The following is a 26394-nucleotide window of genomic DNA, read 5'->3' as shown; positions in this document are numbered from 1 at the left end:
AGAGGGTCAAATTCAGAATCTGAGCTGGAGGTTGAAAGAGGCCATTATATGTAAAGAGAAGACAAATGTGATATAAACTGCAGTTAATGAGGTATGATACTGGTTTAAAAATAAAGGCAAAAATAAAGCGTAAAATTGTGGTACAGGAGGAAGAAAGCCCCACAAACAACTCAGCGGTCAAAAGAGTCAAAGGTCACAAAATGGGGAAGGTCTGCCCCATCCCTAGAATTGGGGACATCTTCCCTAGCAATGGCTGTCCCATGGATGCACCTGCAACTTGTCCCATCATCGCTGCCACTGTCAGCCAGCCCCTCAGGAGCTACCCTCTTCCCTCCTTCTGGCATATAGCCAGCTCCCCTGCCAAGTCTCACAGTTGCCCCTGTAACCCCCAGGCTGCCGCTGAGATCAAAACGGGGCATGTGTCCTCCAAACTCCTGGATGTGAAGGCAGCACACATTAACGCACCCAGGGAAGACTGGAGACCCAATTAGAATTAAAGGGATGGGGTGCCTAAGCGGGGAGGTTTTGGATAAGTTATTGATGGATAGTGGTCACTTGCCTGGAGTGCAACACAGGGAAGTGCCGCCCCAGAGCCTCTCCACCCGCTCCCAGCAGGCGGGTGGCACCCAGGGGTGCGGCAGGAGAGTTCAGACACCCACCCACCCCCATCCTGCAGTTCGTCAGAGAGCACCCGATGGGTTTCAGGGCGGCGCCCGCGGCAATTCAGCCTTGTCCCTGGGGCAGTGGACCCGGGCGGGGCGGGTGGCCGGAGCTCCGCCCTCCTCTGGCCCAGACTCTTCAGTTCTTAACCCACGCGCGAGGGCGCCGCGGCCACTGGGCTCTGCAGAGCGAGCGAGTGGTCAGCGCGGAGCCGGAGGTGCGCGTGTCCCGTCCCAAGGCCGACGACGCCAGCTCGCAGGCATGGCCCCCGCAGCGGCTTCGGGTGGCAGCACCCTGCCCAGTGGCTTCTCGGTCTTCGTCACCTTCCCTGACTTGCTCTTCATCTTTGAGTTTGTGAGTGGTAGCGCGCCCTGCGCTGGGAAAGGGGCTGGGTGGGATATGCTGCTCGCTCCCTCGAGGGTTCTGCACCGTTGTCCCCGGCCCCACCAGCAGCATGGAGGGGACCGAATCCAGAAAGTCTCCCCATCTCTCGGTAGTTTGTTCCTTTCTGAAATAGCGGAGGATCGATCTCCCAGGCAGGCGCACAGAAACTTCTTCCCCCAGCTCTGCTCCTATTGGAGCGCAGCTTCCTTACAAGGTGCCAGTTTTCCCCACCCAGAGACCCTCTAAGTAAACAAGGCCAGCCAAAGAGTCCTCCATGCGAGTGACCGACAGAGATTTGGAACAGAAAGAAGCCAGGCTCTTCTGGCATTTTGAAGTTTTGGGGTAAGAGTTTGTCTCTGTGGCAAACTTAATCGGGAGTAAGAAAAATAGTGTCTGGCGTTTGCTTGGCTGTAGTCCTTGTACCCTGTGTGAGGGGAGGGAGGAGAGAGGTGATTCTGTTGCCTCCCTTGGCTGACCTTGAGCTGACTCTGCACCTGGGCTGGGTTCTCCTAGCCTTACACTCTAGAACTACCCCGGCAGCTTGGAGAAAGTTTTCTATTGTGGGCTCCTGGTAAAGTTCCGAGGCTTCAGAACTCCTTCGGTTTCAACTCCAGGGGCCTCTCGGGCTTGCCTGGGCAGGAGGGTGTTTGTTTATTTTGTGGTGTGGAGACAACATCTCCTGTGCACCCACCCCACAGAATCCTTTGTGTGGAACATTGGCTTGGAAAAGGAAATGTAGGTGATGTTAACAACCGGATCCTGGCTCCTAACAGCGCATGGTTAGGAAGGTAGAATGCGGACCAAAGACAGTAAGTAGGCTCCCTCATCCAGGGAGGTCACTGAAATTGAGATGGGTGTTGAGTTGATCCTAACCTGGGTGTTTCTGAAGTGACTTCACACCCCAGGCATAACCAAGACCAAGGCTATGGAAGTAACATTTGTAGGAGGAGACCCTGCACATCACCAAGCCAAGCTTTACACCTTACAAATAAGAGCATCTAGACCCAGAACTGGGTCAGACTTGCCCAGGGTCATCTAGGTCGTTAGCAAGCCTTCCAACCTCCTTGAGTTCCTTCCATGTTCAGGGTTGCCAAGCAAGCCCCGGAGCAGTGCCAACTGATGGATTTGACACAGGTACCTGGCCATATGGGAAAGCACCCCCGGGTGCTCTGGGAGTACTTATCTTTATCATCTCTTAGCCTGTGTTTGTCTAATATTGAGATCTGGGAATAAATAATGGGTGACTCTTCAGAATTTTACAGAGGAACCTACAGAGGCCAGACCAAAAGAGAGCATGTCTCAGCCTGAGGGGTGATGGGGCAGGAAGGTTACACACACACACACACACACACACACACACACACACACAGGGTGGCTCTGGTGGTGGCAGGTCCACAACCTCTAAGAGCACATTCCCACTTTGTAATTACTCAGTATGACAGGAAGACTGGTTCTGAGGATAGGGACAGCCCAGCCAGGGTGGACAACCAAATCTACAGAGGACAGGAGGACCCCATCACCCTTGTAAAGAGAGCTGTGGTGTGGAAAATCTCAGCACTACGTGTTTAGTGAAAGTCCACCTCCACTGGCGTGCTCTCCTCTATGTGGTAGCAGGGATTTCTAGAGTTCCCTCTTGACCTGAATCCTCCCTTTCACTTGTTTTAAAAGTGTGTCTCTTCTACCCAGCAGCTGCTCTCTGTCCCCCCCCTCCCACACCTGACACTTGCTCCAGAAGCCTTTGGTGTCTCACTTGCCATCTTTGAGTCTTTCTTCCTCTATAGATTAGGGCCGGGTTTACAGGATGCCTTGGGAGCCGGGCGGTGGTGGCGCACGCCTTTAATCTCAGCACTCAGGAGGCAGAGGCAGGAGGATCTCTGTGAGTTCGAGGCCAGCCTGGTCTACAGAGTGAGTTTCAGGAAAGGTGCAAAGCCACACGGATAAACCCTGTCTCGAAAAACCAAAACCAACCAACCAACCAACCAAACAAAAACCAAACAGGATGCCTTGGGAGAGAAGGGAGAAAGCAGACACAGTCCTTCAAGTGCTCCTCAGCATAGACTGTACATACAAAGAAATAGTGTCTTGACCGAAAGCTGGAAAATTAAAAGGCTGGAAGAGGTACTAACCATGCAAGGGGTGTTTTCTTAAACTTTAGAGTATTATAAGTCAATACCCAAAATACGATGATAAAGTGGGCAATGGCTTGGACAGACATTTCTCCAAGGCAGAAACACAGGTGGGTAATGAACACATGAAATAATGCTCAGCTGAGTTAGTCACCAAGGAAAGGAAATCAAAACCACATTGAGGTGTCCCCTCCCATCCACTAGATTGGCTGTTGGTTTTCAAAAACAGGTCCAGCAGCAAAGACTACAACAAAACTCTAAAATACCACCCCCCTGGATGGACCCTAACAATCCAGGATACGGAGACATGGTGACTCTGCATATCGCTATTAGGAATGTAAAGATGTTCAGCTAATGTGGAGAGCAGTCTGGTGGTTCCTTCAACAGTTACCTTATGGCCCAGCAGTTTCACACCTAGGAATACAACCACAGAATTAAAGCAGGAACTCAAATGAGATTGTGTACACACATACCTGCAGCGGTGCTCACCAAGGTAACCCACAGGTGAAAACAGCTGAAATATCCACCAGACAGGTGGACCTGGCAAGCATAATGTCACCTTTCCCTACAATGGAATACTGTCTGGACATAGGAAGTACCCATCGACGCTGCCAAGGTGATGAGCCTTGAAGGTAGGCAGATGCAAAGGATCACACACTGTATGATTCCATATCTATGAAGTACCCCAAACTGAAAACCATGGAGACAGAATACAGACTGGTGATTTGCCAGAGACTAAAGGGATTGGAGAGCAATTGCTCTATGGGTGTAGGGTTTCCTTTTTGGGTGATGAAATGTTTTTTTTAATTAGATAGAGCCAGTGGTTTTAGGACAACCATAAACGTGTAAAATGCCATTGACCTTGTCAATTTTAGATGTTTGGTTGTGATCGATATGTGAATTTCACCTCAGTTTCTTTGGTGGTGGTGGTGGGTTTTTTGTTTGTTTGTTTTTTTGGCTTTTTGAAACAGATTTCTGTGTAATCTTGGCTATTCTGGAAATAGCTCTGTAGCCCAGGATGGCCTCAAACTCCCAAGTTCTGGGATTAAAGGTGTGCTCCAGCACCACCCAGCTCATCTCAATTTTTAAAAAAGCAAAAATATTAGGAAAATTTCAAATAGAATAGAAAAGCATACATAACACTTTATCAAGCATCCATATAATTATTGCACAACTTTCTTATTTTCTCCCTTACTTGTTTCTTGGTTTTGAGGAACATGTCAGTGATCTGACATGTTGTCTGTCTGGCCCTTGTCTTGCCCTCTCTCAATTCTCCGTCCTCAGGAAGATCCGAGGCTGGAAGTGTTTATTACTGCGGCACCCTTCAGACTCCATTGTGTGCACAGCTGCGAGCACGGTGCTGCTTTCCGGTGTTACACTTGTGACAGTCCTGTCACACTGGGTGTGCCCTTCTGTAGCTCCCAGTATGTTTTGAGACTTATACCTGTTGCCATTTTTTAATCTATTCTGTTGTTGGCTATTTTGGCTGTTTCCAGTTTGTTACTTTTAGCTCCTGCAGACAACAGTGCCAGGAACATCCTGGTCATTCTTGCTGGAAATTTCTCTCTGAATGCATGGAAATTTGGAGGCAGGGTCGCAGGGCATGAACATCTCCGTTTCTCATTTGTCACCACCCTGCCGTCCCAAAGGGTCATTCTAATTGACACCTCCCAACAGTAGATTTTCCAGGAAGCTCATCCAGGCTCTTTAAGCTTGATACTAACACCCGCTCAGTTGTCTTCCAAGATCCTGCCTCACTAAAAGGCCTCTGTATTGTATACACAAGATTCAGGCTAAACCTGGGCCTTCTCCGCTCTCACCAGTAGTATATGAAAGTCGCCATTGTTTCCCGTCCTTGTCACACTTGGTAGCATCAGCCTTTGTGATTTTTCTGCTCATCCTGTGGGTGTTAAATGCCTGATTATTTTTCAGTTCTGTAGCTCGAGTGGATGGTGCCTTGGGGTTCAGTTTCCCATGCCTGAACTCTCAATAGCCTGGGAGATGCAGATGTCCAAGGCCAACAGGCTGGAGCTACCCTACTCCCCAGACAAGGGAGGACAGAAAAGGATTGTGATTCCCAGTGGGGCTGGCATCCTTACCCTCCATGCCCCCATTCCCAGAGCCCCTGATCTCTGTAAGATCCTCCAGGTAGTGAAAAGCAGGCCCAGCCCAGCTCAGCAGAGGACCACATCTTTCTGAAAACCCCTAGAGCCACAGGCAGTGGGGAGACAGATGCGAGCCCATATGGGCCCTAGGGGTGACATGGTCAATGCTCTCCCTTCAACTCCTCAACCCAGGACATTGCTTCTGGTCTCATCTGCAGAAAAGTCCCTGCCCAGTAAGAGACTTTCCCTTTTGTACCCCATATTTGTTTCTTTCTCCTTCTCTCTCCTCTTCCTGGACCTCTCCCTCCTCCTCTTTCCCTCCCTTCTAAGCCAGATGCTTCATGACACTCAGGCCACCATTCCTCGAAAAGGAAGTTAGCACAAATGCTTTCAACTCTTAGATGCACCAAGCCTCACAGAGGCAGTTTCTTCCACAAAGTGCCGGGAGAGAACCCCACCTTTAATGTCCTTTCAAAACTGTGACAGACATGCTGGAAATACCACCATCACTCCACCCACCCCCTCCCCAAGAGGTGGGCTGACATCAAACTTCCTGGAGAAGAGTGTGCTGAGAGCCGAATGTGATGGTTCATACCTGTGATCTTATTGGTCAGGAGCCAGGAATTTGAGGCCAGCCTGGGCTACAGAGTAATAGTCTGTCTTTTTAAAAGAAGGATACTAGGAATTCCAAAGGTGGCTGTTTATACCCCCTGTACTCCTCGGCAGTGTGGGGAAGGAAGGGGGTTGGTCCCTGGTGACAACTGGTACTTGCAGGGTGCATATTTAGGAGTGGAGGCAGGATGAGAGAACCACCTGGAACTGGTTTCCAGTACTGACTCCTTCACTGAGCTGGACCTGTTAATTATTAAAATGATGGCTTTCTGAGTCTCAGAATAAAAAGGAACTTTTTGTTGTCTGAAAATGACTAGGTCGTAGGTTTTCAAAACCTGGTTGAGGAAGAGCCATGATTGGGTCATGAGATGGTGAGCAGTTTTCTGACTGTATCAAGAAGCCTGCCTGTCAGAGCACAGTGGATGGAGCATCACAGACTCCGAAATTACAGGTTCAGGTGGAAACTGAGGCTCAGAGAGGGAGCCACTTGTCTAGGTCGCTGGGTCCATGGAGCTCTAGGGACGTTTCCTATAGTGAAGACAGATCCACATTCTCTACACAGCCATGGAGAACTGTTTCTTACACCAAAGGTGTTCAGGAGCCAGTGGGTAACTCTACCTGCTTGGCAGCCCTTGGGAAGGCTTGGATCCCCTCTCTCTCATCAGGGAATGAAGGGACAGCTCGGAGTCACCAGGTAGCTGATGGTCACACCACTACCACTACGTAGAAATATACTTAGTCACTATGTTCAAGAATGATAGACCCTACATAGACCTCTGACTCAGTGGGTGTGGCCATGTGTAATCTGGGCCAGCCACCCTTCAAGACCTTTTTAAGATTGGATAGAATGATGGATTTTTGCCAGGGAGAGGCAGGGGTGGGATTCTCGGGTGTCCTGAGGTTCTCAGAGGTCCATGGCATGGACACCCTCTGTTCCAGAAAAAACATTTCCCTGGTATCCCTAGGGAGTGGGGCTGGCCTTACTTGACCAGCACAGGACAAAGGTACTGGGCCTCCTCCAGGCTGTGTGGTGGTGTGTGTCCTGTGTTATGGGGTCCTCTCTGAGCTGTTTGGAGGGGAGAGCTGCTAAATTCTGCCCTCGCATTCTACTCCCCTCCTCTCCTCTGAAGACGGAATTATAGAGGTCTGGGGAGAGGTGTTCTTGGCTTTGAGAAGTGACTTTTCCAGTTTTTCAAGGGCCAGTGGCCTGCTTTGATCAGGAGTCAGTAACCCTGAGCTAGGCATGGTCATCATGCTGCACCATCACAACGGAACTACATTTTATAAAACTTGCCTTGGAGCAAAGGCACCTTCCCTGCCTGAGAGCCTCCAGGAGGGAGGAGGAGGACCCATGGAATGAAATGCTGGTTGGGGAGAGAAAAGTCTGCTCTCTGCTGGTTGTTTGTTCCTGTACCTGCTAGGCAAGTAGAGAGAGCCCAGTGCTGCTCACCTGAGAATGCCTGCACTTTGCTTTGGCACCAGGACCCATCACTGAGAGAAAGGGCTGGAATGGACACTGAGCCAGGGGCGGTCAGTCCTGAGCTAGTCAGAGCCAGAGGTTGACTCTTGATGAATTAAATACTTTTTGGTCTGTGGTTAAGACCTCCCCAGACAGCCAGTCTCCATCTTCCTCCTGAGTACTCACAGGATCGGTCCCTGGGTCTGCATGATTCGAGACCTGCAATGCTAGAAGGTGCTAGTAGAATACTCCAGCAGCAGTCTCTTATGGGGTCAGTGAAAATGAGGTCAGTGGTAAAGGCACCCTCATCTCTGAAGCAAAGCACCATGGGGGAGTGTGGCTGACCCCTTCCCACAGATTTAGATTAATACCAAGAGTGAGGAACAGACAGCAGGTCCCTGATGCGCTCTAAATCATAAAGCTTGGGTCCTTCTGCATGCTTGTAGGAAGGTTTAGTTCCCCGTTAGCTTCTGGCTGGGCACCAGCACTGGCATTTCCCAGGGTCATTAATTCACTCCCTGCCTCACAGCCTCAGGCTCTGTGTGATTACACCTCACAAGTGGGTGGTTTTCTACTCTTATCTGGGCAAAACAATCCCAGCTGGATCACTGGGACACACCAAGGTCCTTGGCCTGTGGAATGACAGGAAAGCCTTGTTATGAGTTGTGACAGATCAATATACTTGGGCAGAGGAGAAAACCCATGGGACACAGCTAAGAGGAGGGCAGGAAGCAGGGCAGGTCCCTGGGAAACTCTTGGCTCAACTTCCAAGGAGGCCCCTGAAGGCCAAGGTACAGGTTTCAGAGAGTGGGCACTCGGGGAAGAGCCAAAAATTACATGCCCTCCACCCGATAGAGAGAACAGGGTGGACCAGGTTTGTGCCCACAAAAAAGGGTATGCAGCCCCTGGATGATGTTCCTTCCTTAATTATTGGGTCGTAAACACAGACTTTGTTATTTTTTTTCCCCGGGAAGGAACAGAGGTTGTTGCCACCATTGTCTCAGTGACAGGAAGTGCAGACAGGAGTTGCCTCCCAAGCCCTCTCTTCTGCCATTCCCTTCCTGTCAAGAGCCTAATCCAGTTGAGAACCAATGAGGACCAAGCGACTAGTCTCCTCTCCCTTGGTACTAATAGTCCATGGCCATGGCCAAAGCCCATCCCAGCTACAGGGTTGATTTCATGGTAAACTTAGCGAGAATCCGTGAGTAAATGTCAGATTCATTTTTGCTGCTGTGATTAAAAGTACTCTAACAAAAATAAATCTAGAAAGGAAAGCGATTTCTTTCAGCTCACCATCCCAGCTACATTTCATCACTGTGGGAAACTCAGACAGGAACTTCAAATTCGCTTGTCCCATTATATCCACAGTCAAGAGCAGAGAGAAAGGAATGTACACATTCACTTGCCTGCCTGCTGGTGCTCAGGCTCGGATACACCCTGCCTAGGGTGTGGTGCTGCCCATAGTGGCCGAGGTCTTCTCACATAGGTTAACTCAATTAAGACAACCCCACAGACATGCTTACAGGCCAACCCATTTCCTTCTTGACGGTTTCTTCCCAGGTAATTCTGGGTTGTGTCAGGGTTCACAAAGCTAACCATCACAGCATCATTAGGCAATTTTAGTGTAGTGTGAAGGCCACAATGTATACTTCCACAAGTTAAGATAGTCATGACATGACCAAGTGGTAAAACCTTAGAACTACTCGTGTGCATGTCTGTCACTGACTGCAATGTCCTTGTGCGTTACAGAATGCATACACATAATTCTTAAAATAACATGATATAGTTACAGCTCAATAGCTATTAGGAACAACTATTGTCAAATGGCTAATAATTTAACCCCTGCTCTGGGATCAACTGGTTTTCCTGTGCCCGTAGAGGACAGTATGGAGTGATCTAGCCAACCTTCACCATCTTCTCTGTTTCAAGACCTGGCAGGGTAGAATGAAGCCTGAGGACAGGTGGAGCCGTGAAGGACACTGGTGTGTATCCCAGTCACCATGTCCTGCACAGGTGCTTCCTGTGGGGCCTTCCCAGTGGCTCTTTTTCCATTAGGATTTAACAACGGAGCTAACAACTCCCTCCAGCCAGCTTGATGGGGCGGCTAAGGAAAAGTGGGTGTGGGGCAGGTAACCTCGTCCTGCCTTTTGTCCTGGAGACTGGGTCCTGCCCCAACTGCTCTTGGCACCATTCAATCAGCCTTTGCCAGGATGGGTGGGGAAAGCTTCTTTGGGGATTCTAAGCATGACATGAATTGCTGTGTCAACCCCCAGGCATAGGGACAATTACCAGTGGGAATGGACGTTTTCCAAGTGTGTGACAGTATACAGACTGTCTGGAGCGGTGCAGGTACAGGGGAGGGCACACAGAAGTATGCCCTCACATCCCTACACTTCTGTCCTGCCCTGCAGGAGTGTGGTGACAAGGTGTGCATAAAGACGAGGAAGCCAGTTCTCAGGCATCAGGCCTTTTGAAAGCAGCCTCAGGGCTCAATGGGTGGGGGTGTGTGGCAGTGCCCCCTTTCAGGAGTGGCCCTTCAGTCTTACCTGTCTCCCTCACCTGGAAGCCCGCTCTAATAGCACTCTTTATTGATGTTGAACCCATGTTCTGCAGGCTTCTGTGTGTGGCTTGTCTGGAGACCATGCTCAAAGACTGGGCACTCGACAAGACTTGTTGGAAGTAGGATTTGTTCTCAGCAACATTGGTAGGAAGGAGGTGCTGGCTGCTTCTACCTGGCTAGCATTTACAGATCACAAGACGATCTTGACATCAAGGGCAGGTGAAAGGGGAAACTGACAGTGGCCACCAAATCTCAAGAGTGCCCCAGGCCCCCAGGAAGTGTGCTGGGACTCCAAAGGGTGTTTTTGGATACACCCTTGTTTGTGTGCTCACTGAGTTACTAACCTACTTGATGGTGCCTGCCAATACCTTTTGTTTCCTAGCGTTAAAGCCACTCCTTTCTGGTCTAATGCCTCCACAGACTTTTGTCTTTTACAGGTGGCTTGCCTGGTATTTTTTACAGAAACTCTTTGCTTCTGTTTATCTTGTTGGACACAGCCAGTGGATGTAGGTCTGGTACAAAATTTTCCATCTAAATGAGACCATGCATGTGGAATTCACCTACACTAGCCAGTCAGGGGGGAGCTTTCATTCAGTTAGGAACTGGCAGCTCCCCCCTGGCAGGAGAGGAAGCTGTGAGTTAAGTAAGCCAAATCTCCCTATGCAGATGGAATAGGACAGAGGACGTCCCTGACCCTGGAGGGTGGAGGGACTGCAGACCACAAAGGGGCTTTTCCCACTCTTCACCCACCCCCTGTTAATATCAGCTGAGGTCCTGAAGTCAGCCAAACAGATCTAAGGTCCCCTAAATCCTGCTCTTCCCTTCAGATGAGGAATCCCCTGTCATTCACTGTCCGACCTCCTCAGGAGGGTTAAGGGCACAATGAATTTCCCTGGAGTAAAGGAACCTGCTAGTGAAAGGGTCAAAAGAAAAGAGCCACTAGTGTAGGTAAACTGAGGCAGGCCTTTCTCCTAACACACCCAGTGCTCACCCTAACAGACCCAGAAGTCAGACTCCCAATAAGCCCGATCCCCTACACAAGATTCCCTCCTTGGTACCCTGCCCCCAGGGGAGGGGACAGTATAGGGCTGCTGTGAAAGTACCGGCTTCTACCTGTCCTGGCCTTGGAAGCGTCTCTCCGATCACCTCATACTTTCACCAGTGCGTGCGTGCGTGCGTGTGTGTGTGCGTGTGTGTGTGTGTGTGTGTGTGTGTGTGTGTGTGTGTTTGGGATTCAGAGATTCAGATCAGGACCTTTTTCATGCTAGGCAAGCACACTGCTGCATCTACATCCCCTGGTGTGTGTCTTTGAATAGGCCTGGCAGCCTGGGTGTACCTGCCACAGTATTGACAAGATCACTCTGGTGCCTGTTCTGAGAATGAGTGAGCAATTGGGAGAGTGAAGAAAGGCTGCCCTTGGACTCTGGAGCTGAGTTAACTTGAGAACTTCCCAGGTTTTTTTTGCTTATACTCTCTGAGCCTCGCCTCTCAGAACAAGCAAGGGGGGCTCAGGTTCCATCCAAACTTACTTTTCAAAGGCAAAGCCAAGGAACCTTGGGAAGGCTGCAGTGTTTAGTAGCCAAAGGTGTTGTCCTGACCCCCCTCCCCACCCTCCAAATCCTTCTCCCAAGACCTGATCCTCTGTGTCCTCTTGACCACCCAGGCACTTTGGTGCCATCTTTCTCCTTGCCAGTAGCTCATCTTTAATCTGCTTCTCTACATAAGAGCACACGCTATGCAAGTGTGTGCCCAGGTGTGTGCATACATGCACACAAACACACATATTCACACATACACACATACACATGAACTTATGTGGATATGTATAAGTCACAGATACACTTCTATACATGCACATATATATACATACATACATACACGCACACACAGAACAAGAATGTCCCCTGACCTAACTCACAAAATGATACTTTTAGCCAGTTCATCCTTAGAAAGGTACCACCTGCTGGAGCACACAGTGATTATACTGTTCAAGTCACCATCATACATAGAATCCTGGTGTGTTAGATAGGGTTACAATTGCTGTGAGGAAACACCATGAAAGGATTTGTTTGGCTTATACATGCCAAGTCACAGTCCACTGAGGGAAGTCAAGGCAGGAACTCAAACCGGGAAGGAGCCTGGAGAGGCCATGGAGGAGGGCTGCTTACTGGCTTGTTCCTCATGGCTTATAGCACCCAGAACAACCAGCCCAAGGGTGTCCCCATGCACAATGGGCTGTACCCTCCCCCACCAATCACTAATTTTAAAAGTGCCCTATAGGCTTGCCTGCCTTCAGCCAGACCTTATGGAGGCATTTTCTCAGTTGGGGTTCCCTGCTGTCTGATGCCTCAGCTTCTGTCAAGTTGACACCAAATTTGACAGTCCACCCACTGCTGACATAATTCTTGGCTACTGAAAGAGTGCATGCACATGGCTAGTAGAGAGTTGGGACTGCCGTTCCTGGTGGCCTCGGGACAGCATTCATGGGTATGGAGCCTGGCAGCCCTCCCAGAAGCCTGGGGTGTGCCAACTGGCACCTCTCAGCTGATGAGGCTATCTGCTTGATCCCTCCCAGGGGATAAAGAGCAGCCTAGCATTTGGTGCACAGCCTAGGTTCTGTGGCCCATTTCCTTGACTTCCCAAGAAGTCAAAACACAAACTCCTGGCCCCGTTTACCCATAAGGGAGCTGTTGGGAGCCCTGATGCCTGACTGGCGGCGGGGGGGGGGGGGGGGGGGGGGGGATATTGCATGTGGGTGGCATACTCTTTGGTTCCTATCTTGGCATGTTTCCCTTGTAGACGTTCTGCTGTGGGGGCCCTGACAGCATATAGTAGTGCTCCAGGAAAACAATCAGAGAATTTGAACAAATCCTTGACATTAACCTTAGTCACCCAATCCCTACAGTGGACCAATTGGGATGAAATGCTCTTTCAGCTCCACAATGATAGAAACTCCAGCTGAATCTCAGGAATGTCTTGGAGAATTCCTTTCTTCCTTTACAAGTGAGCTCATTGTTAGAAAGACAGCCTTCACATCTTCATACCCACTCCATTTCCTTAGGCAGACACATTTCATACAACTTTCAGTTTCTAGGACACCATGCTTTTTTTTAATGCTTATACAGTCACTTGGGGTTTTTGTCATTGTTGTTTTATTTTTGTCTTTGTTTTTTACAAGATCTCATGTATCACAGGCCAGCCTAAAACAATTATGTAACTGAGGATGACCTTGGGCTCCTGATCCTCCTTACAGTGCTGGGAATAGGTGAGTGCCACCAGGCACAGTCCGTGAGGGGCTAGGGATGGAACCCTTGTACTTTAAAGGCTTCATGCTCTTCAGGCGAGCACTCTATCAACTGAGCTACACTCCCAGTTCTTGAGGTGACTACTAGCTCCAGTAATCCCAGACTATAATCCCAGCAGAAGCCAGCCTGGTCTACATATCCAGACCGTGTCTCAAAACAAGATAAAACAAATCATAATTGATTAATTATTTAACTCCAGCTCCCATCAAGTTTTCAAGTGAGCAGTTACACACACTGAAATCACAGCCTTTAGAATTTTGGTGTGGGCATAGGTGAGGTTGCTCTGTTCCACAACAGGCATTTCCTCTGACGCTGACTCTTCCTAGATATGGCTATCACCAATTCCTAGACAAAGGAACAGAAAGGCTAAGTAACTTACCCAGGGGCACCTGGTGGCCTAGCTAGTATGTGACAGAGCCACAATTCAAACTCGGGAGCTCTAGCCTAAAGTCTACACCCTTGCCCACTTTGGTCTGCTTCCTGTTGGTGACTCATAAGACAGAGCAGAAGACCAGCAGGATGGCTTCATCTAAAGTCCTACCACCTAAGCCTTGCCACTTGGGTTCAATCTCCAGAACCCATGATGGAAGAGAAAGAGAAGAACCAACTCTCAAAAGTGGCCCTTTGACCACTGAATTCACAATCTCTCTCTCTCTCTCTCTCTCTCTCTCTCTCTCTCTCTCTCTCTCTCTCTCTCTCTCTCTCTCTCTCTCACACACACACACACACACACACACACACACTAGTAATAAAGAAAAACAAAACAGTGAGGATCTTCTTGGGGTTCAGATGAAAGCTCCCCCAGAGGCTATCTCCTGAGGAGACCATTTTTCTCAAAGATCATTTGGTTGAGTAAACCATGGATAGGAAGCCTTTTTAAACCATTGGAAACACGTTGTTGCCTTCTAAACATTATCCCTACAGCTCTTCTCTACCCTGAGTCATGACTGGCTCCTCTTCTGCTTTGTGAGAAACATGCAGAATATCACCTGAAGCCTCATGTTATGAAAACATGTTTCCAGCCTTTGGCAAAGAGCCTGGGTTCTCTATTTCCGGTCCCACAGTTTTACCTCTCTCCAGTTGATCCTGGGCCTGGGCCTGGGCCGGGATGTTGTGTTTGATTTTTAAAGGTGTCCTAGCTCATTTGATGGCTAGAGCATCAACCCAGGTTCTGTCCCCACTTTCCAGCTTGGAGTGCTGGGACCCAGAGGGATGGTCAAGCCATGTAACTCCCAGGTCAGCAACTTGGAGAGCTTTACTTGAGACCACTGTTGCCAGCTACTCTACCTCTGCTATGATGGAATGGAGGTGGTAATGGGGAAGCCTGGCTTTAACATGAGCAGACACCAGGGCTACACCTCCGCCTGGTTGTATGTTTTCTTTCTTTTTTTATTTTAAATAATCACCTCTGTGTCTGAAGACAGAAAGCTGAAAGACATCTAGAGTTTTCATTACCAAGGGAAATGCTTTTGAACCCTCACCTACCCCCTTGCTCTTGACAAATATTTGGCTAGTGGGGTCCTGAAGCCAGGCCTGAGATGATTGCTCACTGCCCAAGAGTGCCTTATCTCCCGGGCGTGGGTGCCATGCTGTCTCTCTGTTTGCCCTCTGTACAGCCTGAAGGTGGAATGGGGTGCAAACAGGCTTGGGCCCCCATGATTCATGCTGAATATCAGGTCTCCACAGCTCACCCTTCCTCCAGCTTGGCTTCTGCCACCCCTTTCTACCACATGGTGCCTGGTTTCTCCACCCTTCAGAGCCCTGAAAACTGCTACAGCATCCCTTCTGTGACATATTCTCTGTCCCCTCCAGAGAACCAGTCGTAACCAGCTGAGTCCACCTTCCCCTCCAAGGCACCACTGAAGCCATGCTCCAGGCCAGCTACCTCACCTCCTCAGAGCCTGCTTTTAGCTTTCATTTAGGCCAGAAAAAGTAGCCTAAGCTGCATCCGGTTCAGATTCAGGTTGTTTTGTTTTGTTCTGTTTTTCCCCAGATATTTTCATTGTAATTTTTGAGACAGGGTCTCACTCTGTAGTTCAGTCTGGTCTCAAACTCATAAGCCTACCTCGGCCTCCTGAGTGCTGGTGTTACAGGTATCCACCACCATGCCTGGATTTTCCAAACATTTTTTAATCTGTAATTGGTTAAATCTACGGACGGATGTGGAAGCCTTCATGCCCCACAATGGCTGCAGCTGTCAATGAGGAGCTTGGAACTGACGTGAACAAAGGGCTGCTCTCCAAAGTGCAAAGTCCCTGGTGGTGAAGCCCTTTCATAGGCACCATCTGGAAATACACTCTCTCCTTGGCTCTGTTCCCCTCACCTTTCCCTCACCCTGCTTGCCTTCTCAGTGGGACTGTGAGCCTTGAAGCCACCTCCTCATATTCCCTCTGACCCTACTCAGCCACCCTCACAGATTCCTCCCCACCCCCATCCGGGCTCCATCCCAGAACAATGCAGCCTTGAGGGGTATAGGGAAGGCCTACTGCCTGACAGGAGGGCTAACACCAGGGCTTGTAATGATGTCTTCAGAGTTCTCTGCCTCCAATCTGAGGTGTAACATAAACAGAAAGCTGATGGAGGAATGCCCCCAGGTGTTTAATAAAGCCCGATGGTGTTTGATAACTTCACAGATGCACCCCATCATCACCACAGCCAATTCATCCTAGGAGTCAGTGGTACCTCACAAGGGACTCATGGGGATTGTGGTAGTACAGCTGTTTTCCAGGGGTACCCCTGGAAGAGAAGTATTCACCTTGAAATCTAATTATGCTAAATATGTTCATAATTGGCTAATGTTTGTAGAGTTTTGAGTTTATGAAAGTGATCTAAAGTTGGCTTTGGTGATGGTAGTTTGTATGTATAAATCTATTAAACACCCTTAAAGCATGGTCTTCAGCGCATGAATATACTATGTGTGAGTTGCACCTCACTAACAATGGTTTTGTTTGTTTGGTTGATTGGTTTGGGTTTTTTTCTTGATGTGAGTTTTATTTGTTTGTTTGTTGTTTTGTTCTTTTGTTTTTTGAGACAGGGTTTCTCTGTGTAGCCCTGGCTGTCCTGGAACTTACTCTGTAGACCAGGCTGGCCTCTAACTGACAAAGAACCACCTGTCTCTGCCTCCCGAGTGCTGGGATTAAAGGTGTGTGCCTGGCTCATTAACAATGTTTTAAAGAGAGCTAGCCATGATGATTTGAATCTGTAATCCCAACACTCAGAAAGTGGAGACAGGAGGATTGACATGAGTTGGAGGCCAATTGATGTTACTTAGTCCCAGGCTAGCCTGGGCTACAGTGAGAGACCCTGTCTCAAAAACTGAACAGAGATAAAGAAAGGGAGGGAGGCAAACATGAACTTTCTCCCAGTCACTCACTGTGAAACCTACTGCTGTCCCTACCATTCAAAGGGTAGGGGGACAACCAATTTTCAAAAGTGCCAGTTTGCTAGGTAACATACTCAGAGGCAGGGCCTGAGTCCTGAGGTCTATCAGGGGCTGGAGGCTAGACTTGGGTGCAGGATGAGTTTTGTTCACTAGACAGTTGTGTACAGGGTTCTGACTGGACCACCAGGAATCAATCAATCTCTCTCTCTCTCTCTCTCTCTCTCTCTCTCTCTCTCTCTCTCCCTCTCTCTCTGTCTCTGTCTCTCTGTCTCTGTCTGTGTGTGTGTGTGTGTGTGTGTGTGTGTGTGTGTGTGTGTGTTTACTTCACTGATCCATTGAGACTGGTTGGCAAGCAAACTCCAGAAATCCACTTGTCTCTCTCCTTTCCATCCAAGCCATAGGGTTACATTCACCATCATTTTTTCCTTCAAGGGTGATAGGGATCAGAACTCAGGTTCTCATGTTTACAGAGCACATACTTTATCCACTCTGCCATCTTCTCATCCCTGAGGCCACTTATTCAACCTTTAAAAGCAACCCAAGCTGCTCCCAAAGTGGTTTTGTTCATAAGTCACTCTAGCACAGCTATTTAACTAGCCTGGATGGAGGATGGCTGGGTGGAGGATGGCTGGGTGGAGGATGGCTGGGTGGAAGATGGGGCAGGTGGGTTCTCATGGCAACCCCTCAGGGAGCCAGCTTCTGCGATCAAGGCAGACTTCACTCCTACAATCACCTGATCAAACAAACCGCCTTTTACCTCTAGCCAGATGCCCTTGTGTTGGGGCCAAGGACTGCAGAGGTGTACAGGACTCCCTTGCAGCATGCAGACAAGTAGCCTGACTTAGATTGACCCAAGGTGGTTATAAGGTGACCAGACCCCAGACCAAGGGCACTTAGGAGAGAACTATCCCACACTGGTACTTGTCTCTGCTGACTCGATGGACAGACCTGACTGACCTTCGCATTTCTTGTGCTGCACTCTCATGCCTCCTAGAAGCAAGTGCAACCTTCAGCACAAGGGAGTGCCGCCCGCCCTCAGCCCCAGCCGCTCAGAAGGAAGTGTCCTGCTCTACTACACGGCTTCTCCCCAGGTCCCAGTCCCGTCCTCATCTGCCTGGGACAGGGTCATGAAGCTTGAGCCAAAGAGGGTCAGAGAGAAGTAGAGAAAACCCCAGTGAGGCTGGTGTGACTGGACCATCCAGGGGACTCCTGGAACCTCTTTTGTTCCCCTCTGAGAACGGGAACTCTCCAACCCTGGAGACATCTTTTGGCTATCCCTGGAGTGTGTTCGTTCCTCTCACATCCGTTTTCAGCCATCTGAGAAACAAGGCCAACCTGTGACCTCTCCACTTCAGTTTCAACTTAGACAGTCAGAAAAGCTCCTACACTTGGGATCGAAGACTTTGGGTCTGGAAAAAAAAATGTCAATAACATAATGTAGCTAGTACGTTCACTCATTAATAACCTATAAAAAATCTCTTAATTGCTACAATCTTTTTTTTTTTTCTATTGATGGGGGTTGAACCCAGGGCCTTGCAGTGGCTAGACAAGTGACCTCTACCACTCAGCTACATCTCCAGCCCTTGATATTTTGATACAGGGTCTCATAGTGTAGTTTAGCCTTGCCTAAAACTTACTGTGTAGCCTAGGCTGGCCTTGAACTTGCTGTCTTCCTACCGATGCCTCCCCAGCACTGGCACTGGAGACCAATTGAGAAGAACAGACACTCAGAAGAAAGGGTAGCCCTTCTAATGCTCATACTAACTAGTAGAAGTTCTTCCAATGATGAGTTCCTTTACCTTCACATGCCTCAGTTACCCCATTTGACAAATGAATCCATTCCTCACCCATAGCTCTACTACTGGAGTTAACTGAGTTAACAATATTTGCGAGGTGCTTAAGACAATGCCCAGGGGTAATACAACATTTATTAAATAAAAAAATGAAAATTGTACTCAAGAAACGAGTCTAAGTAAGCCAGCAGGCAACAGCAGAAGTGGGATGGGAGCTCTAGCCTGCGGCCTTGGAAGATAACAGGGATATTTTTGCCGAGGCGCACGCCCACCCTCTTTGTACCCTTTCTGTGCATCTAACGGAGCCCTCCTGTCCTGTTCCAATGCTCTCTCTGCCTCCTCCTGCAGATCTTCGGAGGCCTGGTCTGGATCCTGATCGCCTCCTCCCTGGTTCCCATCCCCCTGATCCAGGGCTGGGTGATGTTCGTGTCTGTGTTCTGCTTTGTGGCCACCACTTCCCTGATGGTCATGTACATAATTGGTACTCATGGCGGTGAGACGTCCTGGATCACACTGGTGAGTGCTGGCCCAGGGAATCTGTGTGTGGAGAGAGGAGTGGTGCTGGACCCTCATCACTGGAAGACTACTTTTCCAACCCTGAATGGGAGCTCCAGGGCAACATTTTCCAACACAACCCAAAGCTGAATTGGCCTGGCCTTGGTTCAGATGCTTCCTAGCAATAATGGTTTCCCACACTGAGGAAGTCAGAAAGAAGAGGCAGGATCCATGTCTTTGCTTCAGAGTCTCATGGGGCGCTCTGGTTTCTTATCTTCGATTGCTTTTTTCAAACACAACCAGCAGCCCATCCCCATCCTCCCACCCGACAGTCACCAGGTACTCCCACCATCCAGGAGGGCTGTTGGCATCCTGGAGAGCAGAGTCCTGGAGGCTGAGTCTAAGCAGATGGCTCCCTAGTGGCCAGACCACGCTTTCTGCCTGACTCCTCAGTAACTACCATCTAAGCACGCTTCCCAGAAGACTCGGGTGCCAAAAATGGCCTGTGTTCTTTCTTTGTACTAAGTTCTGCTTTGAGGCCCAGGAAACCGGCTTCAAATAAATACAAGGGGAACTTGCTTATTATTAATTAAAAGCGGGTTCAGGCCACTTGGCTAGGCCTCTACTTCTACTTGAATTTGTGAAATCACTTCAACTACACAGAACTTTGTTTTCAGTTCCTTTTTGCTTTGAAATATACCAGGAGCCAAAAGAAATAAATAAGACTAACACAATGAAATGGAAACAAGGGAAATGGCCCAGGCTTCTCTCCCCCTAGACTGGACAAAGAGCCTACATGCAAGTCTGGACTGTAACCATGTATAATCGATCTTGGGGTCCAGAACCAGTTTCTACCCATTATCCTGTATTTGTTTTGTTTCTTGTTGCTACTGAAAATATACCCCACAGTTTATGGGTATAGTTGCTTTGGTGGGGAAGGGTTAGCTGCAGAAGAGGTGAGGCGCTAATCACTCCGGCCAGAACAATCAGAAAGCAGAAGCGTGAATGCTTGTGCTCAGCCAGCTTTCTCTTCCTTATTCAGTCTGGGACCCCAGCCCACAGGATGGTGCCACTCATATTCAGGGTGAGTCAGCCATCCTCAGTTAAACCTCTGCAGAAACACCCTCCAGGACACACCCGGAGGTGTCTCTCTGAGAAGATTCTAATCTTGTGTCAAGTTAATAATGAAGAGTAGCTAGCACCACCACCACCACCACCACCACCACCACCACCACCACCATCCCCCCCCCCCCACCCCCCCCCCCCGGCAACTCTCCCTTGGTAGCACCTCAGGGAAAACAGCATCTTCTTCTACTAAAAGACTCAGCGTGGGACCTGCCCAGGGAAAGGAAAATTAACTCAGCAGCCATCAAATCCTCTGAGAGAAGCTGGTGGACTTGGGGGTTATCAAAGGGAGTAATGAGGGGCAAAGATGGAAGCAGGGAATTCAAGGACTGTGTCTCCACGTCTGGATCGGGGTGTCTCTTTCTTCTCCTCTATGACACAGCCCTTCTCACCCACAGGATGCAGCCTACCATTGTGTGGCTGCCCTGTTTTACCTCAGTGCCTCAGTTCTAGAAGCCCTGGCCACCATCACAATGTACGATGGCTTCACCTACAAGCATTACCATGAAAACATCTCTGCAGTGGTAAGTCCCCTGTGCCTGCAGTACACAGAGCAAGCGTGGAGGGTCGCCCAGCCCACACCTCTCTCTTTTTACAGTGCAATGTGCTTGAAATGAAGTCATACCTTCCCCAAGTTTGCAGAGCAATGAAGCCCCCACGAAGGGCAGGAGTGGGCCACGACTCCTTTAGTTATTTTCTCAGGGCTGCATGGTCCAGGGTCCAGTGGGCACAGGGGCTCATGCTAGACAAGCTGTGCATGAACAGATGAGATGGTATTTGACCCTCAGAATAATCCTTTGGGTCCAGTGACATTGTCACACCCATCTCACAGACAGAGAGGCAGCCTGGACTCCTTCCCAAGACTGGCAAGCATCAAAGCCAGGGTCTTGGCCACCTGGGTATGCTTTTAGTAGCAGTTTCAAGCAATGAATTTGGCCATTTGGGTCTCATGACCCTCCTTGAATGTTGTCCACAGAGGCATACACTCAACCCAACAGACTCTGGGGTCAGGATGGGATTTTCTTTTTAACAGACTAGATCCGAACAATAAGGAGTAAGAGATCATATTGTTTCAGAAAGAGGTGTTTTGTTTTGGATTTTTGTTTTGTTTTGTTCTTCTGGAGAAAGATGAGTGGTCCCCTTACAGTAATGTATTGATGCACTTACTCAGATATATAAATATATAAAACTTATTTCTAATTATGGGTGGCATAAAAAAATGAGTTAGAAATAGTACTTCTCAGGTTTCTAGAAACTGACCTGTGAATCATGCAAACCCCAAAGTGGAATGAACTAACACAATGCCTGCACCTATGGAAAAGAGCCTGGATGCCCTCTACAGGGATGTGTTGGACGACTTGCTTCTTCCCAAATTTAGAAGGAGGGTGGGGGGGGGCGCTCCTCAAAGCATCATCCTTATAGGGTACTATCCAACCCAAGGGAAGCAAGGGAAGCATGCTCCCCTTGAGCTTTCATGAAGATGACCACCTTGAGGTCCCTGTCACTACCCTCTCTAGTTGTCCTACATCATGGAACACTGTCCAATACGGAGTTTCTAAACAGTAGCATAGCCAGGCAGTGTGGTGACTTCTTCCCTGAGGTTGGTGACCCACCCTCTCTGCCTCCGTCTATAATCATTGTTTCACCTGCCTGTTGGAGAAGCACCTCAGACCTCTCCCCTTCCTAACCCACAAGCCTTCTGAGTTCACAGCCATCCAAGCATTGACAACTCCCCTCAAATTCTTCAGGACAGCACTAGTTTGATGTAGAGTCAGTCTATGATGGAGAAACCTAGGTGGATTGAATTAAAATCCTTGCCCGCTGAACAGGTTGAAAGCTACCTAGCTCTATTGCATTCCCAACTCCCCAACTTCTCTCTCCAACTTTTCATCAAAGCACAGTGTTCATCCAGACAAGTGCACAGGTTCAGGTAGATGTATTGATGAATTTTCAGAGGATGGATCTTCCTATAATTAAGAAATAGGATACATGGGGCTGGAGAGAAGGCTCAGCAGTTGAGAAAGTGCTGCTTTCACAGCCGTTCCCAGCATGCACATCTAGTGTGTCACAAGTGCCTATAACCCAAAGTCTGGAAGATCCAAACCATCTTCTGGCTTCCATGGGCACTGCACTCACATGCCCACACCCACCTACAGAAACACGGATACTTGATTTTTAGTACAATATGTTTTAAAGAACTAGGATACAGGCATGCCTAGCCATTTTGTGCTAGAATCAAAATTCAGAATGTCCTCCTCTGGCAAGTGCACTGGGCTGGAACTAATAAGGTAACGTGTGAACCAGGTTCAAAGTAGAGCTATTTCTATCACAGTTTCCTCTGGCTTGGTGCCCTGCGAGGTGGCATCATCCTTACTCAGGAATTAACGCCTGATCTTACAGCCTCCCCCATGGCACCCAGGCTGCCATGTGTCCCCTCTGGTCCCCATTAGGGCCAGTTCAGCTCAGCGTCTTCACTGTTGTGACCTTTAGTGAGAGTAAGTGGACCTTCCTCACCAGAAAACCATCTGGGGTTAACGAAAGTCGACAAAGGGAACTCAAGATTTCTGGAGACATCTAGATCTCAAGACAGTGGACAATCATGTCAGAAGTTCACAGAGAAGGGTTCATGAAGGTCAAAATGTGTCTCAACATGTCCTGGGCTCTAAGTATCCACTGAGTGCCATTTCTTAATCACATTTTCAAAATGAATCTTCCCTCTCTGTCCCTTTCAGAACGTCTGAGGGCTTTCTGCCAAGGATTCTCCTTGGGCCTGAAGTCCCACCTGAGGGGGACAGCTGACTTGGGAAGTTAGGAGTTCCCAGATAAGTTCTCAGACATTTGTCACTAGCTAACTCAGGTTACACATCGCCTCTGGCCAACGAGGGTGGAGCATGCCACCCATGCTTGAGTGCCATGGCTGCTGTTTATGAGCATTTCCAAGACTCACAGAAGCGTGGCCACCTTAAATGTTGTGCCTGAGCTGGAAACTTTTGACCCCTTGCTCAAGGTCACAAAACCAGGTGCAAATATTGGATTGGGTAAGCAAGCCTTTAGGGAGGTCAGCCTCTGTGGGGGCACACAGAGCCCAAGTGAGCACAAGTCACAGGTAACAGTCCAGGGTCTATGTTCTCATTGCCAAAGTGACAGGCCATATCGCCTCAACAACTCCTCGGTGCACCACTTCCTGCTGAGAGAAGCTAGGTGCCTCTCCTCTGCCTTGCTCTCTACTTCCCATGAAGCCTGGTTGCCTCACTTGTGCCTGGAAAATGAAGAATCCAGGATTAAGAGGAAGGGTCCAAGAGATGGAAAGATGTCCCAGTGGTTAAGAGAGCTTGTAGAAGTGTGAGGTCCAGAGTTCAGATACCAGAATCCACATACCACGCTGGATAGCCTTCAAATGCTGTAAAACCCTGGCACTTGGTGGACCGGTAGTACTCAATAGCCATCAGCCAGGCTGAGAACTGCAAGCTTTAGGTTCACAGAGAGACCCTGTCTCAAAGGTAAAAGGCAGAGAATCTTAAAGAGGAGAACGTCTGATGTCCTCCTATGGCCTACACATGTACCATGCACACAGGTACACACACACACACACACACACACACACACACACACAATTTTGTTTTTCAAATGAAAGGTCTGCAATCCCAGTACTTGGGAGGCAGAGGCAGAGGCAGAGGCAGACAGATGTCTGAGTTCAAGGCCAACCTGATCTACAAAGTGAGTTCCAGGACAGCCAGGGCTGTCCAGAAAAACACAAACAAAAACAAATCAAATCAATAAGGGGTCTGATCAAGCACAGACGGCATGGGGAACTTAACCGGAGCAGCAAACTCAAGCATCCCATCCACAGTGTGGTAGCCCAGCTTCTGATATCACAGCTACAAAACTTGGTCTTCCTGCTGTAGGGAGAGAAGTTTTTCAGAGTCACTGATACCCAGCTGTGATGTCTATGGGAGGTGACTTTGATGTCCCCAATGAGGTCAGAAGGCCCTAGTGTGACATGGAAGACATGGGGTATAGTTTGCACACCAAGACCAAGGCAGCAAGGTTAGAGCACCTGGGGTTCTGGGAACATTCATGTGTTCCAGGAAGCAGTGGCAGTCCACACACCCTGAATCTGTCCTCCAGAGCCACGTGACAGCCCTCACAGCCCCATGTGCCCCACCCCACTGACCTCACACTAACAATCTTCCCTCTGGTTCCAGGTGTTTGCCTACGTGGCCACTCTGCTCTACGTGGTCCATGCCGTGTTTTCCTTAATCAGATGGAAGTCTTCATAGGACGGAGGATCCAGAGTTGGAAACCCAGATGGCATTAACTGACCAGCCCATCTTCCCCATTAACTTCCTAGAGCACAGATAGGACAGTGGAGGAAAGAAAACCAGCCAAAAAGCAAACAAAACAAAAACAAAAACAAAAGGAAGCCATGTTCTATTTCTCTTGGGTGTCATGTTTACCTTCTGTCAAGGGTTTAGGGCTTGCTGTGTTTAACCTCTGGCTGAGGGAAGAAGGAGCTGTCTTGCCAGGGGTCTCTGCTCTTGACAGGGACAGTGGATGGGAACTTGGAACCTTGATCTGAAGAAATGATGATTTCCTCCCTTGACCCTCAGAGCATATCTTAAGAATTGCCTCTTGGAATTCCCCACAGGCTCTTTAGAGCATTCATTTCCTGGCATGTCTTAGTCTTTGTGGATAGTCTGAATGTCATAGGGACTGAAATTCACCCAACAGAGGTCTCCAGATGTTCATGGTGGATGATGAGACCCTCTGAAATACTTTATTAAATGCCTTTATATCTTCCTTCAAAGGTATGGGGCTGGAGAGGTTGTTTTTCATTCTCTGGGATCAGAGACACCTTCCAGTCAACTTCTTCCTGCAGAATCCTTTGACTTAACCTGACTCTCAAGGGAGAATTCAGATGTGCGTGCTGGGCCACTTTTCCCCAGCTTGACTCACTGAGGACCCCACCATCACAACAGTGTTCGCCAGGATAACAGCTCCCTTGGAGGGAGATCCCAGGGTGCTCCACCTTTTTCTTTCGAGACATAGCAGTCTGCTCAATTAGAATTTTCTCAAGCCTTGAGAAAACTAGCTATGGGCATTTCTTCCCTCTCTTCATAAGGCTGATCTAAAATGCTCTGTCTGGGTGTCTGTGGTCTCTCGATGTATGTGGGCACATCTTCAGACCACTCTTTGGCGGAGGGGGGAAGGGACTAGACTGCAGAGTGAAGAGATAGACAATTTGTGGCTGCCATATTCCAGGTTAGGGACATCTGACCTGAAAAGAGAAAGTATGATTGGAAGGATGTGGAGAATCTGGAAAGTCAGATTCCCGCTAGGAGATCTCGCCTTGACCCCACGGCTCATAGAAAGAAGTGACAGTGTAGAGATAGAGCCAGGATGCAGTGTGAGATGAGTGCCACAATTAAACTGGATCTGGGGATTTTTCTATCTTGGTTCTCAGAATGGAACCCAGGGCCTGTGCATGCTGGGCAAACACTCTACTGCTGAATCCCACCCTCAGCCTCAAACTGAGTCTTAATGGCACATCCAGGAGGACTTTTGTTATCCCAGAATCACTGGTACCCAAATCTGCCATTTGTCCACTTTACACAGCCAAAATTTCATAGTAAAATATAAGGAAAAGATTAGGTTTATTTTTAAAATTTAAAATATAAACTAGGAGATGATATGAAGTTCATTATAATGTTTAACAAAATCTGAAACAGTGTTGACTGGGAAGTCTTATATTTTCAACAAAACTGCACTATAACATTATACTAACCAGCAGCTCAACATGAATGAGGAACATTTTTTGACAGGAGGGAGGGAAGGAAGGAAGGAAGGAAGGAAGGAAGGAAGGAAGGAAGGAAGGAAGGAAACTAAAATGAATTTCCCAAGGTTTTCTCAATGTTTCAGATTTTTAATCATTAAAAGAAACTTTCATACAATCTTCCTCTCTCTCTCTCTCTCTCTCTCTCTCTCTCTCTCTCTCTCTCTCTCTTTGTTGCAAATTGCTGTAACCATAGAAACCTAGATTAAAGACCATGAGGATGGTTCTGACATAACTCTCATGCTTTCTATCCTGGGTCTGTGAAACTTTGCAGTTTCTTTTCTTAATCTTTTATTTATTCTTCGACAATTTCACACATGTATATACCGTATCATGATCACCTCCATCCCCAACTCCTCCCTTCCGCTCCTAACACATGCCCTGCCCACCCTCACTTCCCTGTCCTCTTTAGCACACTGAGTTCAGTTCATGCTGCCTGGTGGAATGTTGACTGATCGTGTTGGCTGGCTCTTGTTTAGGTCTTAACCACAGCTGCAGTGAGTTCTTGAGCTCAAAAGCCATGTCACACCCAGAGGACAGCATGTCACAGCACTC

The 26394-nt window shown here is 48.6% G+C and overlaps 1 protein-coding gene across 1 annotated transcript; it reads left to right on the top strand.

The window, feature by feature from the left end:
* The first annotated feature begins 797 nt into the window (after window positions 1-797).
* Mal (mal, T cell differentiation protein) lies at window positions 798-26074 on the top strand. The gene is made up of 4 exons (XM_036184078.1): window positions 798-1014; window positions 18735-18902; window positions 20405-20530; window positions 24212-26074. The coding sequence occupies exons 1-4, from the start codon at window positions 922-924 to the stop codon at window positions 24284-24286; spliced, it is 462 nt and encodes a 153-aa protein (XP_036039971.1). The 5' UTR covers window positions 798-921; the 3' UTR covers window positions 24287-26074.
* The last annotated feature ends 320 nt before the right edge of the window (window positions 26075-26394 follow it).

The sequence above is a fragment of the Onychomys torridus genome, chromosome 4 (assembly GCF_903995425.1).
Source record: "Onychomys torridus chromosome 4, mOncTor1.1, whole genome shotgun sequence".
Classification (NCBI taxonomy): Eukaryota; Metazoa; Chordata; class Mammalia; order Rodentia; family Cricetidae; genus Onychomys; species Onychomys torridus.
This window is presented reverse-complemented; position numbering and strand designations above follow the sequence as displayed.

Coding starts and splice junctions, on each gene's coding strand:
- Mal (XM_036184078.1), top strand. CDS start 922: ATGGCCCCCGCAGCGGCTTCGGGTGGCAGCACCCTGCCCAGTGGCTTC. Junction 18,903..20,404: donor AGACGTCCTGGATCACACTG/GTGAGTGCTGGC, acceptor TCTCACCCACAG/GATGCAGCCTACCATTGTGT. Junction 20,531..24,211: donor ATGAAAACATCTCTGCAGTG/GTAAGTCCCCTG, acceptor CTCTGGTTCCAG/GTGTTTGCCTACGTGGCCAC.